General features: G+C 34.0%; 1 protein-coding gene across 1 annotated transcript; it reads right to left on the bottom strand.

The window, feature by feature from the left end:
• Positions 1 to 12,353: 12,353 nt before the first annotated feature.
• On the bottom strand, positions 12,354 to 13,385 carry LOC106758263 (uncharacterized mitochondrial protein AtMg00810-like). Its single transcript, XM_014641201.1, has one exon. It carries the CDS (start codon positions 13,383 to 13,385, stop codon positions 12,354 to 12,356), a length of 1,032 nt encoding a protein of 343 aa, XP_014496687.1.
• Positions 13,386 to 15,196: the final 1,811 nt, after the last annotated feature.

Genomic DNA, 15,196 nt, shown 5'->3' with positions numbered 1-15,196 from the left:
TGACTGGGTTATAACAGTTGTAACAGTTCAGTCAAACTGCTTGCATACATTTAACCAAAATAAAAACTCATTTAATAGAGTTAACCAACTAATCAATGCTTAACTAACTTTTGAAAATATAATCGTTATAGTGCAAGAGCATAACATAATTTCAAAACAGATAACTAATACAGTCGATTATGTGGCGCAAATAGTCAACTTCAACATGTAAAAACATTTTTAAATTCTTTCCTTCTCAAAATCTCACAAAGCACTGATTCTCAAAATCTGTACAAAGATTTTAGCATAGTCGAATCTATCAATAATGGAGTCGACTGCACTATAGCTTTGTTATGTAAAATCTAAGAAAAAGAAATGTTGAGGGGCACATGTGGCAGCAGATGAATGGTTGAATGTTTTCTCAATAAAATAACAAAACGTAATTTTGAAGCTTATTCTTTGTTTGAAGAGCCACTACCACATTCTCACATTTCCCCTTCTTGGTTATGCATCCTTCTTCTCTGCTTCCAAAAAAATCTAACCCATAGACTTTGCTTATCAGAAATTTCCTAGACCATCCAAGCTTCATGAGCAACACTTTTACCGGATCAATTTTCTGTTTTCATCTGTTAAGTGTTCCTTTCCCTCCTTTCTTATCCAAATTAGGGTAGTGATCATGCAATGGTCCTGTTGCATGTGAGTGATTTAGGTTTTCCCCCCAATGTTTAGCTCAAATACTGTTTTAAAAACTAATTTCTATCTCGAATTGGGGATTTATAGGTGTTGTCAAGTTCTAGGGTGCAAGGTGTCTATCTAGAGCATTTTGTGAGCTGTAATTTTGCAAGGTAAGGGAAGTTGGGCCTTACTGTTTCTATTCGGTGTATTAAGATATGCCTGTGATTAATGACTAATTGAAATAGAAAATTAATTCATGTGTGAATTTCTTTTGAATGGATATTGTTTGTACTGAGTTCGGTTATTTTGCATGTGAGTTTTTATTGTTCAAATGCCTGGCAAAATGTGCAGTTGTTGAATTATGTTATGAACTGGTATAGATGAGGTTTCAATGTTGATAGTGAGTGACTGATTGAAGAGAATGACGGTGATTAGATAGTTTACTAAATCGTTAAAAGAAAACTGGGATTTTAAGGTCATTCTAAGGGAACTGAGGTACCTAAAATTTGAATTGGGGGTTTCAGGTTGTTATGGTCATTTAAGACCATTAGATAAGTCAAATGTAACTTATTAGAAGTGTCAAAAGTGATAGAAATAGTGTCTAACTTGTAGAATTAGGATTGGGTATATAGGTTGATGAAATTGAGTAAATTGAGTGTAGATAGTTGTTAAATCATTATAGAATGTGTTTATGAAGTGTTAGAAGCAATTAGATAATATAGATCAAGTTAAGAGTGCTAGAAGTTCATCAAAATGGTTAGAATTGGTATGGGAGGGTAGAGTTGCTTCATTATGCAGGTTTTAGGGTGCTGCAGATTATGCAGAGTCGCATAGCGCACTCTGTGCGCTCTGCGAAGGTTTTTGTCAGGAAAAATTCGCACAACGCACCACAGGGTGTGCGCTGAGCGAATTATGTGCGGTAGATTGAGTGTTTTTAATTTTTTTGACGTTTTGGGGGTTCCAGACGTCCGTTTTGGACGTTCTTTAGGTTGTTCTGGGGTTTTTTTACCCTTCTGGATCCATTGGTGAGGGTCTCCAAGCTTTTTAAATTAAGTAAGTGTTGGTAATAATATGCTATAAAGAAATTTGTATTATAAAAATATGTTTCTGTGAAAATATGTCATGTTTGATGAATCTTGGGAAGTATGATTATACCAAAGTGATAGTTTAGTATAAAAATAGGGTCTCTAGGTTAGATTCTCATACTGTTTAGAATTATATAAGGCTTTCACATGGGGGGTTATCCCTAACACTCTAACAGTCATTCAATCTTAGAGAAGATTGACGCGTGTGGTGAGAGTAGTAGGAGGTCCTAGTAATAGGTGCTACGTGGAGGCCTATTATTTGGTAAAGGGCTTACACTTGTGTGTGGTAGGGTAGAACCCATTGGCAAGGGCCTTGCAAGGCAGTAGAGGCCACCACAAGTGCACAACCCGCCCCAGATCGATATTCATTCTAGTCAGGACGAGTCTAGATTGCATCTTAACATGATAGGACATTATACTTGATCTGTTGTCTGAATATATGGATATGTTTAAACTTTATATAATACCATTGCATAGTTTGGTTTGTGTTTTGTATGTGTGTGCTTTTCTTTTTGCAATGATCATCCAACTTTGGATGTGAGCAGAGGGAGAGGATGTACCCCTGGAGCAGGCTTTGGAGGGAGAGGACCCAACCACTAGCTCTTAGGCTCTTTCTATTAGACTCCTTTCTATATTTTGAAAAACTTTGTAGCTTATATGCAGCACCTAGTTTATATTATTACTCTTACATCTTTTCCATTATTTTGATGGACTTTTTATGTACTTAAAGTTTATAATTTTATAGTTCTTTTGGATGACTGTAAATATTATAATCTTATGTACATCCTTCAACTGCTTCGTCTTACTATAATGCTATTTCCTGATGTATTATATTCATCATATAATTTTTGGGATGTCACATGTTACACAGTGATGAGTTCATGAAAGTGCTTGTGGTTTTCATGCTTTAAAACATGTGCAATGCATCCAAAAATGATGTAACATGTACAAGCTTAATGTTTATGCATTCACACATCAATACAACATATAAACATGTTCAACAGATATATCAATCAATTAGCATAAGAACATGTAACACAACAACAACATATGCGTGTTATTAAGCAATGTGTTGTCATCATAAAAAACTACAGTGATATAGATATTATGTTGTCAACAATCTCAACAGATAATCCCTTCTTTAACACAAAATTCATTAAACAAAACATACTCACCACCTCTATCTAATCTAATCCTCTTAATTTTCTTATTCAATTGATTTTTTACTTCTGCTTTATAGGTTAAAAACACATTAAAGGCTTCATCTTTATGTTTGATTAAGTAAACTGTGGTGTATCTAGAATAATCATCTATAAAGGTCATAAAAAATTTTTTACCTCCTCTATACATAGTTTGTTTGATATAAGCTAGATCAGTATGAATTAACCCTAACAGTTCAGTTTGGCGTTCTATAGAAAAACATGTTTTATTTGTTAATTTAGATTCTACACATATATCACACTTATTACTCTGTTTATCATGCATATTAATCAATCATAGTTATTGTAATTTCAAAACATACAAGGAATTCACATGTCCTAATATAGCATGCCATATATCATACGAGTCAACAATATAAGCAGAAGAACTTGATTCATTAATTTTTTTCAGAAACATTTAGAATGAAGACTCCTTGATCACAATATCCTTTCCCCACGAAAACATTAATTTTTGTCTTACTGATCTTGTCAGACTCAAATGACACTTTAACCCCCACCTTTCCCAATAGTGTTACAGAGATTAGATTAACTCTGATTGTTGGCATGTGTAGCACATCACTCAAGGCCAGAGTTTTTCCAGATGTGAGTTTGAGAAGAATTCTTCCTTTTCCTAGAACAAGAGTGGTGCTGGAATCACCGAGGTAGACGTGTTCTTCCCATCCCCTACATTAGTGTAAGAGGTAAAGGCAATTCTTGATGGAAGCTTGCCTGGGTCTAGAATCCGTGAGATACAACTCCAAACAGCAAGCCCCGAAAATGCAAAGTAGTGCAGCGAAAATGAATGTAAATGATAGGAGTTTTGGTGTGCTTGTGATGGAAGTAGTGTATGGAGTATCCTCTCAGCTCAGAAGGCCTTCCCACTATGGAAGGAAGCTAGAGGAAAGGATAGAGAAAGTAAAGAGAAGAAGTGACTCAAGAGCAATAGGGCTAGAAAATAATTTCTACAGCATTTCACTATAGCTCAAAAGTGATTTTACAAAGGAGGAGACCCTCTTATTTATAGGTGAAGAGGGGTCTCATTTCTGATCCAAATCCTTCTTAAAATTCAAATAAATTTACATAGGATGCGCGCCATTTCCAGGCAACAAGATCCATGCCTCCTTCCAAGTCAGCCAACTCACGCGGGTCACATTTCCTCGCTGGCGCTGAGCGGTATATGGTGGCGCTGAGTGCTGCCTGGTTGCCTCCTTCTTTTGGCTTCCTCTCCTTGGATGGTACTCCCTCCTTTGCTCCTACTTCTGGGATGGCTTCAATCAACTTCTCCAAGCTTTATTAGAACCTACAAAACAAAGTAGAACATATTAAAAGATGATCCTTCTAAGACTTAGAGAAAGAAACTCAAGAAAGCTTTAGAAAGTCCTTCTTTTACTTCCCTTTCTTAGTCTTAGCTTGATTTGCTACTTCTTTGAATGGAATGCCCTAAATGGGTTTCCATCACTTCTATTTGCACAAATATTCTTGGTAGCACCAGAGTCTACCACCCATTTGCTCACATTGGTCATCAGATTTACTTGAGAAACGACCGCAGCAATAATGCCCTAGGAGGATTGTCGTTTCTCTTAATCTACACCAGGTGGGTTTAGATTCATTGGGACGAGATTTAAGAAAATTATTTTTCCTTTTGTGATCAGGTTTGTGTGTGTACCTTTTGGGAGCAGCAACAACTCCATACATGTGGACACACGTTCTTGCCAACACCAGAAGTTCTGACCTGAGAAATCCTCGACTTTTGACACGTTCAGAAGTGATTTTGTGAAGACCGTCTGAGTTCCGGAAACAATTCTTTGGCTATCCGAAGGCATGATGTTGACGTCAGCCATAAGTCTTTAAGATTGTTATAAAAAGCTGACAGAATAACGAACAAAATTTCCTAAGGCGTGTAAAGTCATTGTTCTTAAGGAATTATTCGCGGTGTTTTGCGCAAGTGATAACAGTCTAAAAACCGTTATTTTTATACTTGAATTTGATATCAAAACATACCCTTTATAGCTTAGAATGAGCTTATAATCAAGTAAAACACTTAGTTGAGTCACATGAGAATCAAAAGTTGTTTTTAGAGATATTATGCTTGTTTTTGCATTGTTTTGCAGGGTTTTGATGAGAATTGAAGATGGAAGTGAAGTAGGGAGGACTTAGACTCAAGAAAAGAGGAAAAAAAGGAAGAAAAGAAGAGTCAAGGCCACCGCTCAGCGCTGGAATTTGACGCTAAGCGCCAGAGACGAGGGGGAATTCAACGTTTCTCGCCCAAGCGGTGCCGCTGAGCGTCCAAAACGATTAGAGGCAAACCGCTGAGCGGTGAGAGGGACCGTTGAGCGGTCCGGCGATTAGAGGCAAACCGTTGAGCGGCCAATTTAGGCGCTGAGCGGTGCAATGTTGGGCTTGGGCTTAAGTTTTGTTACTTTTATGCTTTATAAATAGCCCTAGTGCGACCCTCAAAGTAATATTTTGGCAGGAGAGACGTCCAGAACACTTCTACACTCCTTAGAGACGGTTTCTTGGATGCTTAGGCTATAATTCATCAAATCTAGGGTTTACTCTTCCATTCTTTCATTTAATTCCATCTAGTTTCACCATGTTTATGGTGAACTAAACCCTTTGTTGTTGGGGAACAATGTAATCTTTTGAAACTCTCTTATATTGAAATTCTTATCTTATTCATATGCTTTTATAATTAGTTGTTGGGTTTCTTATCTATGCTCAATGTTTTTATCGTTTAACTCATTCGGTAAGAAGATATTTGCCTTTGTCGATAGGGGAACGTACGGGGAAGTCATGAACTGATAGGAAATTCCTTGATTAAGCAATACTGCCTAGAGATAGGGGTAGGACGATCAATTGTATTTTGCTTTTGTACATGAATGCATTATTAATTACTCAGGGAGACTAGAGATAGTAAACTAGTTATTAATAGTAGGCTCTTTTAGCTAAGGAATTGGGTTTAGGGTAGGCTAAGAAAGTTTGCATGACAATTAGATAATAAAGCGAATTAAATAAGAAAAGTAGATATAAGAGGGTGGATAATATGAAATTGTAAACCCCAACAACTTCATTCCTTCATATCTTTTCTTTGCCAATTGATTCACTTGCATTTGCATGTTTATTTTCGTTTTGCATTCACAACTACAAGATTATTTCTTTTCAAGTCTTATAAGATCAATTTACATGAAAGTTAAGGCCTAAGAGTCCTTTGGGATAACGATACTCGGACTTACCGTTTATATATTACTTGATAACGATCTGGTACACTTGCTAGGGGCTTAACAGCAAGTTCCCCATAATACAACAGGAACTTCTCAGAATATTTTTGAGGATCTCAAAACTAGCAAGGAACTCTAAATAGAGTATAAGAATAACCCAAAATATTTTTAGAAGAGAAGAAGAGTTAAAGAATGAAACTCAGAAGAGAGAAGAATGAGAAAGACTGATTTTTTGGTGTATCTTGGAATGGCAGAAGAGCTGTCTATTTATAGAGCTAGGAAAAAAAATAAGAAAATAAAAGAAAATAAAAACCATTAAATTTATACCGTTGGAGCATTAAAACTTTTTTTTAATCGTTGCTTGACAAAAATTTTTGAACGTTGCAACCATAAAACATTTTTTAACGTTGCAAGAAACGTTACAGACCTTTAATTCTTTTGCAATAATTATAATATATTATAACACTTACCAAAGCAGTTATGGGTAGAAATAGTTAACATAATAAATTACTTAATCAATTGAGGTCCATTTGTATCACTAGAGCACAAAATACTAAAAGAAGTATGAAGTGGAAGAGATGTAAAACTCTCACATCTTAGAGTTTTTTTTATTGTGTAGCATATGTGAGCATTAGTGATCAAGGAAGGAATAAACTTGATCTTAAATGAAAACAGAAAGATTATTCGTAGTAGAGATGTGATCTTTAATGAAAGAGTATTGTACAAGGATAGGGGCAACACATATACTAAAAACTTAGAAAATAATGGTCTAGTGTATGTAAAGGTGAATGATGTCCCAAAAACTCCTATAATTGATCCTCCTCAACTAGATGAATCAGTTGAAAATAATAATGACCAACATCTTAACACATTTGAGCCTTCTACTCCAACTCTTGATGTGAGAAAATCCCCTCGACCTCATATGTCTAATAAAAATTAGCTTAATTATATATTATTAATTGACAAAAGGGAGCCTAGAAATTGTGAGGACGCATGTCAGACTTCAAATGCTAATAAATGGGAGGTCATTATGAAAAATGAGATGAAATATCTAGTATTCAATCATACATGGGAATTAGTAAAGTTTCCTATTGGGAAAAAGGCATCTCACAACAAATGGGTGTATATTGTAAAAGAGGATCATGATGGCTCCAAGAGATATAAAACCCAATTAGTTTTTAAAGGATTTCCACAAAAGGAAGGAATTGACTACATAAAAATCTTTGTTATAGTTGTGAAACTCAATAATATTGGAACAATTTTAAGTATTGTTGTTTGTGAAGGGCTCTACCTTGAGCATTTAGACGTAAATATTGCATTTCTTCATGGAGACTTAGATGAAGAAATTTATATGTATTAACTCGAAGGTTTCTTAGAAGAAGGGAAAAAGAATATGTTTTTCATATTAAAGAAGAGCTTGTATGGTTTGAAACAAGCTTCAAGACAATGGTACAAGAAGTTAAAAAGCTTCATGCTCAATGAAGATTTCCAAAAGTGCAATGTTGACCATTGTTGTTTCTTCAAGAGATATAATTCTAATTATATCAATTTATTACTTTATGTCGATTATATGTTAGTGATAGGTCCAAATATGGATGAAATAAAAAGCTTAAAGATTCAATTGTCAAAAGAATTTAACATGAAGGACTTAGGTCCTGTAAAGATCCTTGGAATGCAAATGACATGAGATAAGCAAAAAGAAATTTTGCGATTATCTCAAATAGATTACATAAATTGTGTTTTACCCAAATTTAACATGGAAGATGTTAAGCCAATTAGTGCACCTTTGGCCAATCATTTTCATTTTCCCAAGGAACAACAACTCAAACACATAAAGAAAGAGAACTCATGGCTAAAGTTCCACATATTCAATCATTGGAATTTTAATGTACGTTATGGTTTATATAAGGCCAAACATTATCATGTCGTGGGAGTTGTTAGCAGGCTTATGTCAAATCCAGGTAAGACTCATTGGGAAGTAGTTAAATTAATTTTGAGGTATCTACAAGGCATCATAGAAAAATGTTTGTACTTTAGTAAAGGAGAATTAAAAGTACAAGGTTGTGTAGATGTAGACTTTAGAGGTGAAGTTGATAATTGAATAAGTACCACTAGTTACATTTTTACTATTGGTACTACAGTTGTTAGTTGGATATCACAAATGCAAAAGATTGTTGTTTTATCCAATACAGATGTTGAGTATGTTACAATTAAGCTAGTGAATAAGTGATATGGCTTCAAGGTTTATTAACTAAGTTGTAGTTTATTCATAAGAGTGTATTGTCTAGTGATAATTAGAGTGAATACATCTAGTAAAGAATTCAACATTTCATTAGAGAACAAAACATATGGTCTTCATTATCATTTTATCAAATCTTTGCTTAAGGATGAGGTGTTAATATTGAGAAAAATTTTAGGAAGTATGAACCCAACAATTGAAAAATTGAAGTTGTGTTCAACTTGAATTAGTCTTAATAACATACAAGATGGCTTCATTAATTGAGGTGTGAAGACAAATTGAAATCAGTCTTCAAGTGGGAGATTGTTGGAATTGGTCAACAAATAGTTTAAGTGGAAAAGTGTATTTTGGGAGAGAGAAATCAAAAACCAATCAATTAAAAAACATTGTATAATTATGTACATTGCATTGTGTATAAATACATACGTACAAAAGTTTATTATGATATATTCCAATAGCAAAGAAAAAAAAAGAAAGAGAGCGAGAGAAGATAGAGAAAAATAATATTTTATTTTTCTGGGTTTATTTGGGTTGTGAGTTAAATGCTTTGTAAACATTCATTTTAATTTTCTCTTTTAATATAATTTGCTAAACTCCTTTATCAATTTTGTATGTGATTATTCTCCATCTATATTGTTTCCATAAATCTTATTATAAGAAATTTGTGTTATTTCCTAACAAGGAATGTGTGATTTCGACAAAGTTTTGGAGAAACGAGCAAAGAGAAAGAGAAAAGTGAGAACCATGGGTATGGTGAAGAAATGGGTACATGCAAACGCAATGTCACACTCACAAGCACATTTGAGAGTTAGCAATAACACTCCGAAACCAAGCAGGCTAAATCACAACTTCCTTAAGTTTTTATCTTTGCGATACATTCTTAAACATGTTTCGGATTGTTCATAAGGAAACATATTGTTAGAAGTCCTGTATCGATTAAAGATATGGTCAATTTAGAGCATATAAGTGAGTGCAAACCTCATTTTTTAAGTCAGTTTTATAAGGTTGAATTAAGCTTAAAGTTCACTTCTTAACACGGTATGAGAGTCATGGATTAAAGTTTATCCTTAAGAAATTTATTATTTGCCCGGCTTATTATACAAATTTCACTTTACAAACTAATTTTATAAGATTTAGTTAGACTTAATGTCCCAAAACATGAACTTATAATATATATATATATATATATATATATATTTTATAAAACTAACTTTGTGATATTGAATTAGGCTTAAAATTCACGCTAAATTAGAAAAGTCTTTTTTTTGATAATATATTTTGGATATGTTGTTGTGGAATACAAACTTTATGTTTACTCCTCTACAGTTCCGGTGAACAGCTTACCGCAAACTTCCTCTTCGATGCTTCAAACAGTGGCCAAAATTGCAACTATAAGGCTGGATTTGAGAACTCATGCGCAACTGCAGAAGTGTCCAGGTAAAGAAGAGGATAAAAACATTAGATTTACATAAAAAAAAAAAAAAAAAAAAACTCATAAGGTTACTTTTGATATTTCAAATATTTAATGGGGTGCAGGTTGAAATTTGAGGGGTACGGGGAATTCTTTCTTTTTCCAATGACTTCCATAAGCATTTTTCTTTACAGAGAAAAATAGTATTTTTACCAGCGTATCACGCTTATTTATTAAATGATTTCTATATAATATCTTGCATAATAAAATTATATTTAAATAAGTTAACTAAAATAGGAAATATTTTGGGAAAATAATTATAATATATTTATTACATATAAAAAAAATTATAAATTATTAAGTGTTTTGTCTTTTAGTGGGCTGGATAAACATAATTGATTTTTCTTAGAAAAGAAATATTACTCGTATTAGAAATATGGTTAGTATTTAAATGTGAACATTTTTATATAGAGTAACTTTACTTTTAGTATCCTTACAATTTACTACAATGTTTTATTAATCATAATTTATTTTTGTATTGATATAATATTACATAGTATTAGTGTTCACATATAAATAATATTTATAACTAATAAAATATATATTTTTATTTTTCTTTTTATTGACTTTTTTTTCTATTTTTCTTTTATGTTTTATTTTAATAAATGTTAAAAAATTTTAAGGATTATAATATTACTCTCATATTCCTATAAAAAAGTTTAAATAAAAGTAACAAATATGACATTATTTTATATGCAATGGGCCTCAAATTATGTGCACTTTTTTTAGATGTCAAATTAAGAAACTTCTAAAGACTGATTCTTCCAACTTTTGTTCTAAATGTTTTATATTATTTTATATCATATTGTCTTCTAAGCATAAGTTAATTATATATTGGGATTTGTAATAACAATTTATCTTTTTAAAACATATCTTATTTTTTTAAAGTTTTTTTAATTTGTTTTGTTTTGTAATTTGTATAACAAGGTTGGAAGTACAACTAGCACTTATATGTGGAGGGTGTAATGGACGAATTATGAATCCAAATTTAAGAGGTATTATGAGATTATTTATTCTTTTAAATTCATTCATTATTATTATTATATTTCTCTCTAGTAAACCAAATATTCAAAGTATTGGGTTTTGATACAAGTAATGACATGATTAAAGATAAATAAAATAATATACTTTTTGGAATTATTGAAGAAGGTTAAAGATATGAAAAACATATTATGTTTATATCTCAAGTGACTTTATACATGGGAACACACTTTTATTAGAATTTCAAGTCACTGTAAGTTCCGTTAAAAATAAGAAAGAAGATTATTATATATATATATATATAACCGTGAAGACTATTATCTTAAAGTTTTGGATGAAAAATAATGTTAACCTTTTATGTGGTTTGTTTCAGAATTTATTAATATTATAAGTTTTTAGTAAATCTTTTTTTGGATAAACTTAATAATTATAATATACTTATTTTACAATAATTTGAAAAATAAAATAAAGTTATAATATTTTTTGTATGAGATATTTCTTTAGAGTCTAAGTCTACTCGAATAAACTCAAAAGATTATGGTTTTGGCTTGGTCAAGTGGAGAGTAATGGAAATCTTTTGAAAAAAGATTTTATATTATTAATTTTGTATATTCTTGTATCCATGATTATTCTAAAATAATGATCAAGCTTTTCAATATATTCTTCTAGTGTTTGTAATTGTATAGGTTTAGAGATTCAGGTGAAGTTTTTTTGTCCAATTGGTCTTAAAAGGAGTGAATTTGTTAGAATTTTTTGCTAAAAAAACATTTAGAGAAACTTGTTATTGTTGAAGGAATTTTTAATATTTATGTCAAGATCACTTCAACATTAGGTTGAGGCTTTTCTTTTATTATTGGGGCTTAAGATACCTCATCATAAGAAATTATTAGAAAAAGTGGGGACAGAAACGTAACTACACACCAAATAATATCTTCTGATATTAAAGAAAAGAAAGTGCACATGATAGAGAGAGAAAACCAAAATGTGATGTTTCTAGAGAGAGGTCAAAGCTTCTGGAGCTCTGTTAGGGTTCCTCCAGACACAACCTCAGGCCACCACACTCACTGCTCGCTGGAGTAAAACACTGAGACTACAACAAGGCACTCAGAGACACTCACAAGTATTGTCTAATACTCTCATAAAATTTTCATTAGCACAAATATATGTTTACAGCTTTATTTATACATGATCTACCAACTGTAACTGTAAAACTAACTCGTTTTTGTTTATTTCAACACTCCTCCTAAACAAAAACAATAAAAAATACATGATTTTTACAAAAGCCCTCTTTTTCATCGGTTGAATCGGTGAAAAACTCCATCTCCGACGAAACTACACCACTTCCACCGATTAATAATCGGTAAAAACACTTTCTTTGGCTTTGAAATCGGTAAAAATCGTGAAAACACCTTTCTCTGAGCTAATCTCAACTCTGAGACAAAAACCCTAGATTTTCGTGACCTCTTTCTGTCGATGTACCACGATCTCAACCTTTCTCACTCTGATCTACTTTCTAAGAGTTAGAAAGCGTTCATTTTTTAAAGCTTTAGTGAGTACATCTGTGATCTGATCTTCAGATCTGTAGTATACCACTTCAATCTTCCCTCTGCTGACTTGTTCCCTGATGTAGTGGAACCGAGTCTCAATATGTTTGCTCCTACCATGAGATGTAGGATGCTTGGTCAAGTCTATGGCTAACTTATTGTCCATAAGCAGTCTGACCTTCTCCTTTGCTTCAATCTTCAATTCCCTTATCAGTGAACACAACCAAACTGCCTGGCACGAGGCTTCACATGTAGCAATATATTCTACCTCACAAGATGAAAGGGCCACAACTGGTTCCTTAGTAGAGCTCCGCAAAATTGGTGCTCCTCCCAAGAAAAACACATACCCAACAGTGCTTTTCCTATCACCCTTATCTCCACACCAATCTGAGTCTGAGTAAGCTATGACTCGTACCTCTCCTCCTGGTTCACCTTTTGTCAACAGTATTCCATACTTGTAAGTACCTTTTAGGTACCTCAAAATTCTTTTAACAACATTCAGATGAGAAACTCTGGGATTCTGCATGTATCTGCTAATCAAGCCCACACTATAGCTGATGTCTGGCCTAGTATTGAACAAATACCTTAGGCTTCCAACCATTCTTCTATATTCGGTAGGATCTACAACCTCTTCCTCAGGATCTTTCTCAAGCTTCAAATCAACCTCTGTTGGAGTATTAGCAGAGTTGCAATGAAGCATGTTAAACTTAGTTAACATGTCCAAAGCATATCTGTGTTGATACATCAACATACCCTCATCAGTTTTGGTGAATTCAATCCCAAGAAAGTAACTAAGTTGACCCAAATCACTCATTTCAAACTCCTGTAACATCTGGACTTTGAAATCAACAATTCTCCCAACACTACTTCCTGTAACTAGCAGATCATCCACATATAAGCATACTATCAACTTCTCTTTTATCCCATTTTGCTGATAACACTGAACATACACTCCATGTTTAGAAATACACTTCTCAAACCCAATGCTTCTCATAAAACCATATATCCTTTTATTTCAGGCCCTTGGAGCCTGCTTGAGCCCATATAGAGCCTTCTTCAACCTGTACACCTTGTCAAGATGCCTCTTGACTTCAAAACCTTGAGGCTGGACAACATACACTTCTTCCTCCAAGTTCCCATTCAAAAAAGCAGACTTTACATCTAATTGATGTAAGGTCTGGTTGTTCTACACAGTCAAGGAAACCACTAGTCTCACTGTCTCCATTCTGGCCACTGGTGCAAACACCTCTCCATAGTCAATCCCTTCCTGCTGTAAGAACCCTTTGGCCACCAATCTGGCCTTGTATCTTGTCACCACCCCTTGAGGATTTATCTTGGACTTGTAAATCCACTTCAATGTTATCGGTCTCTTGTTAAGAGGAAGTTCTGTTAGCTCCCAGGTCTGGTTCTTCTCAATTGAACCTAATTCTTCCTACATAGCCTTGTACAACCTCTCATCCCTCACTGCCTTTTCAAACTCCACTGGTTCAACTTCTGCTATTAAAGAAAAATGAACAAAATTCCCCTCTAATGAAATGGTTGCATCATAGGCTAGATCATAGTCTCTCAGATGTGTTGCCACTGAGTAATTCTAGAGGATCTCCTAACACTCTCCTCCCTCTTACATGCCTCTAGTTCTGCTGCAGGTTCACTTTCCAACTCAATGGTTGGTCCTTCTTTCTCTTTTAATTCCCACTGCCATTCTTCAGCTTCATCAATTTTCACATCCCTGCTGATTGAAGCTGCACCTGTTATAGGGTCATACAACTTGTACCCACCTGTAACATGATACCCTATCAGAATTAATGGAACTCCCCTATCATCCAACTTCTTTCTCAACTGTTCTGGAACATGTTTATAGCATAGGGAACCAAAAACTTTCAGATTCTTAACATCTGGCTTCACTCCTGTCCAAGCCTCATCTGGTGTGACACAATTCAGTCTCTTTGTTGGAGACAAATTCAAAACATAGGTGGTTGTCATCATAGCCTAACCCCATAAGAAACTAGGCAGCCCCTTACTCTTCAACATGCACCTTACCATATTTAGAATTGTTTTGTTTTTCCTCTCCACTGCCCCCATCGTGTCGAGGCATGTAGGGAGGAGTGACTTCATGAACAATTCCCTCCTTTTCACAATAATCTCTGAAATCAGTGGAGACATACTCTCCTCCTCCATCTGTTCTCAGGATTTTCAGCTTCTTCTCACTCTGCCTTTCAACCAAATTCTTAAACTTCTGAAACTTTTGCAACACCTCCCCTTTTCTCTTCAAAAGATAGACCCAACATTTTCTGGTCCAGTCATCTATGAATAGTAGAAAATACCTTCTGCCACCAGGTGTTTCTACTTGCATAGGGCCACACACATTTGAATACACCACTCTAAGTTTCTCTACAGATTTCTGAGGTAAAAACCTTTGAAAATTTCCCCAGGTCTGTTTGCATTGAACACATTGGAATGTCTACCTTTGGTAAGTCACTCACCATTTTCTTCTTGCTTAACATTGATAGATCCTGGAAATTCAGATGCCTAAATCTGAGATGCCACAACCATTTCTCTTCCCTTTCTATTGCAGTAAAACAGTGATGATTTACTGCCTCCATCACCACCTTGAATGTCCTGTTCTTGATAATTTGGCCCGTATTACCTCTTTTCCATTTTGATTGAAGATGCTGAGATAATTGTTCTCCATCTTTATCATGTAGTCCTTCTGAAGCAACTGTCCAAGACTAAGTAAATTAGTCTTCAACCCAGGTACATATAGTATCTCTTCAATGACCACTTCTCTGTCATATTCACCTCTCA

The sequence above is a fragment of the Vigna radiata genome, chromosome 4, assembly GCF_000741045.1.
Source record: "Vigna radiata var. radiata cultivar VC1973A chromosome 4, Vradiata_ver6, whole genome shotgun sequence".
Lineage (NCBI taxonomy): Eukaryota > Viridiplantae > Streptophyta > Magnoliopsida > Fabales > Fabaceae > Vigna > Vigna radiata.
This window is presented reverse-complemented; position numbering and strand designations above follow the sequence as displayed.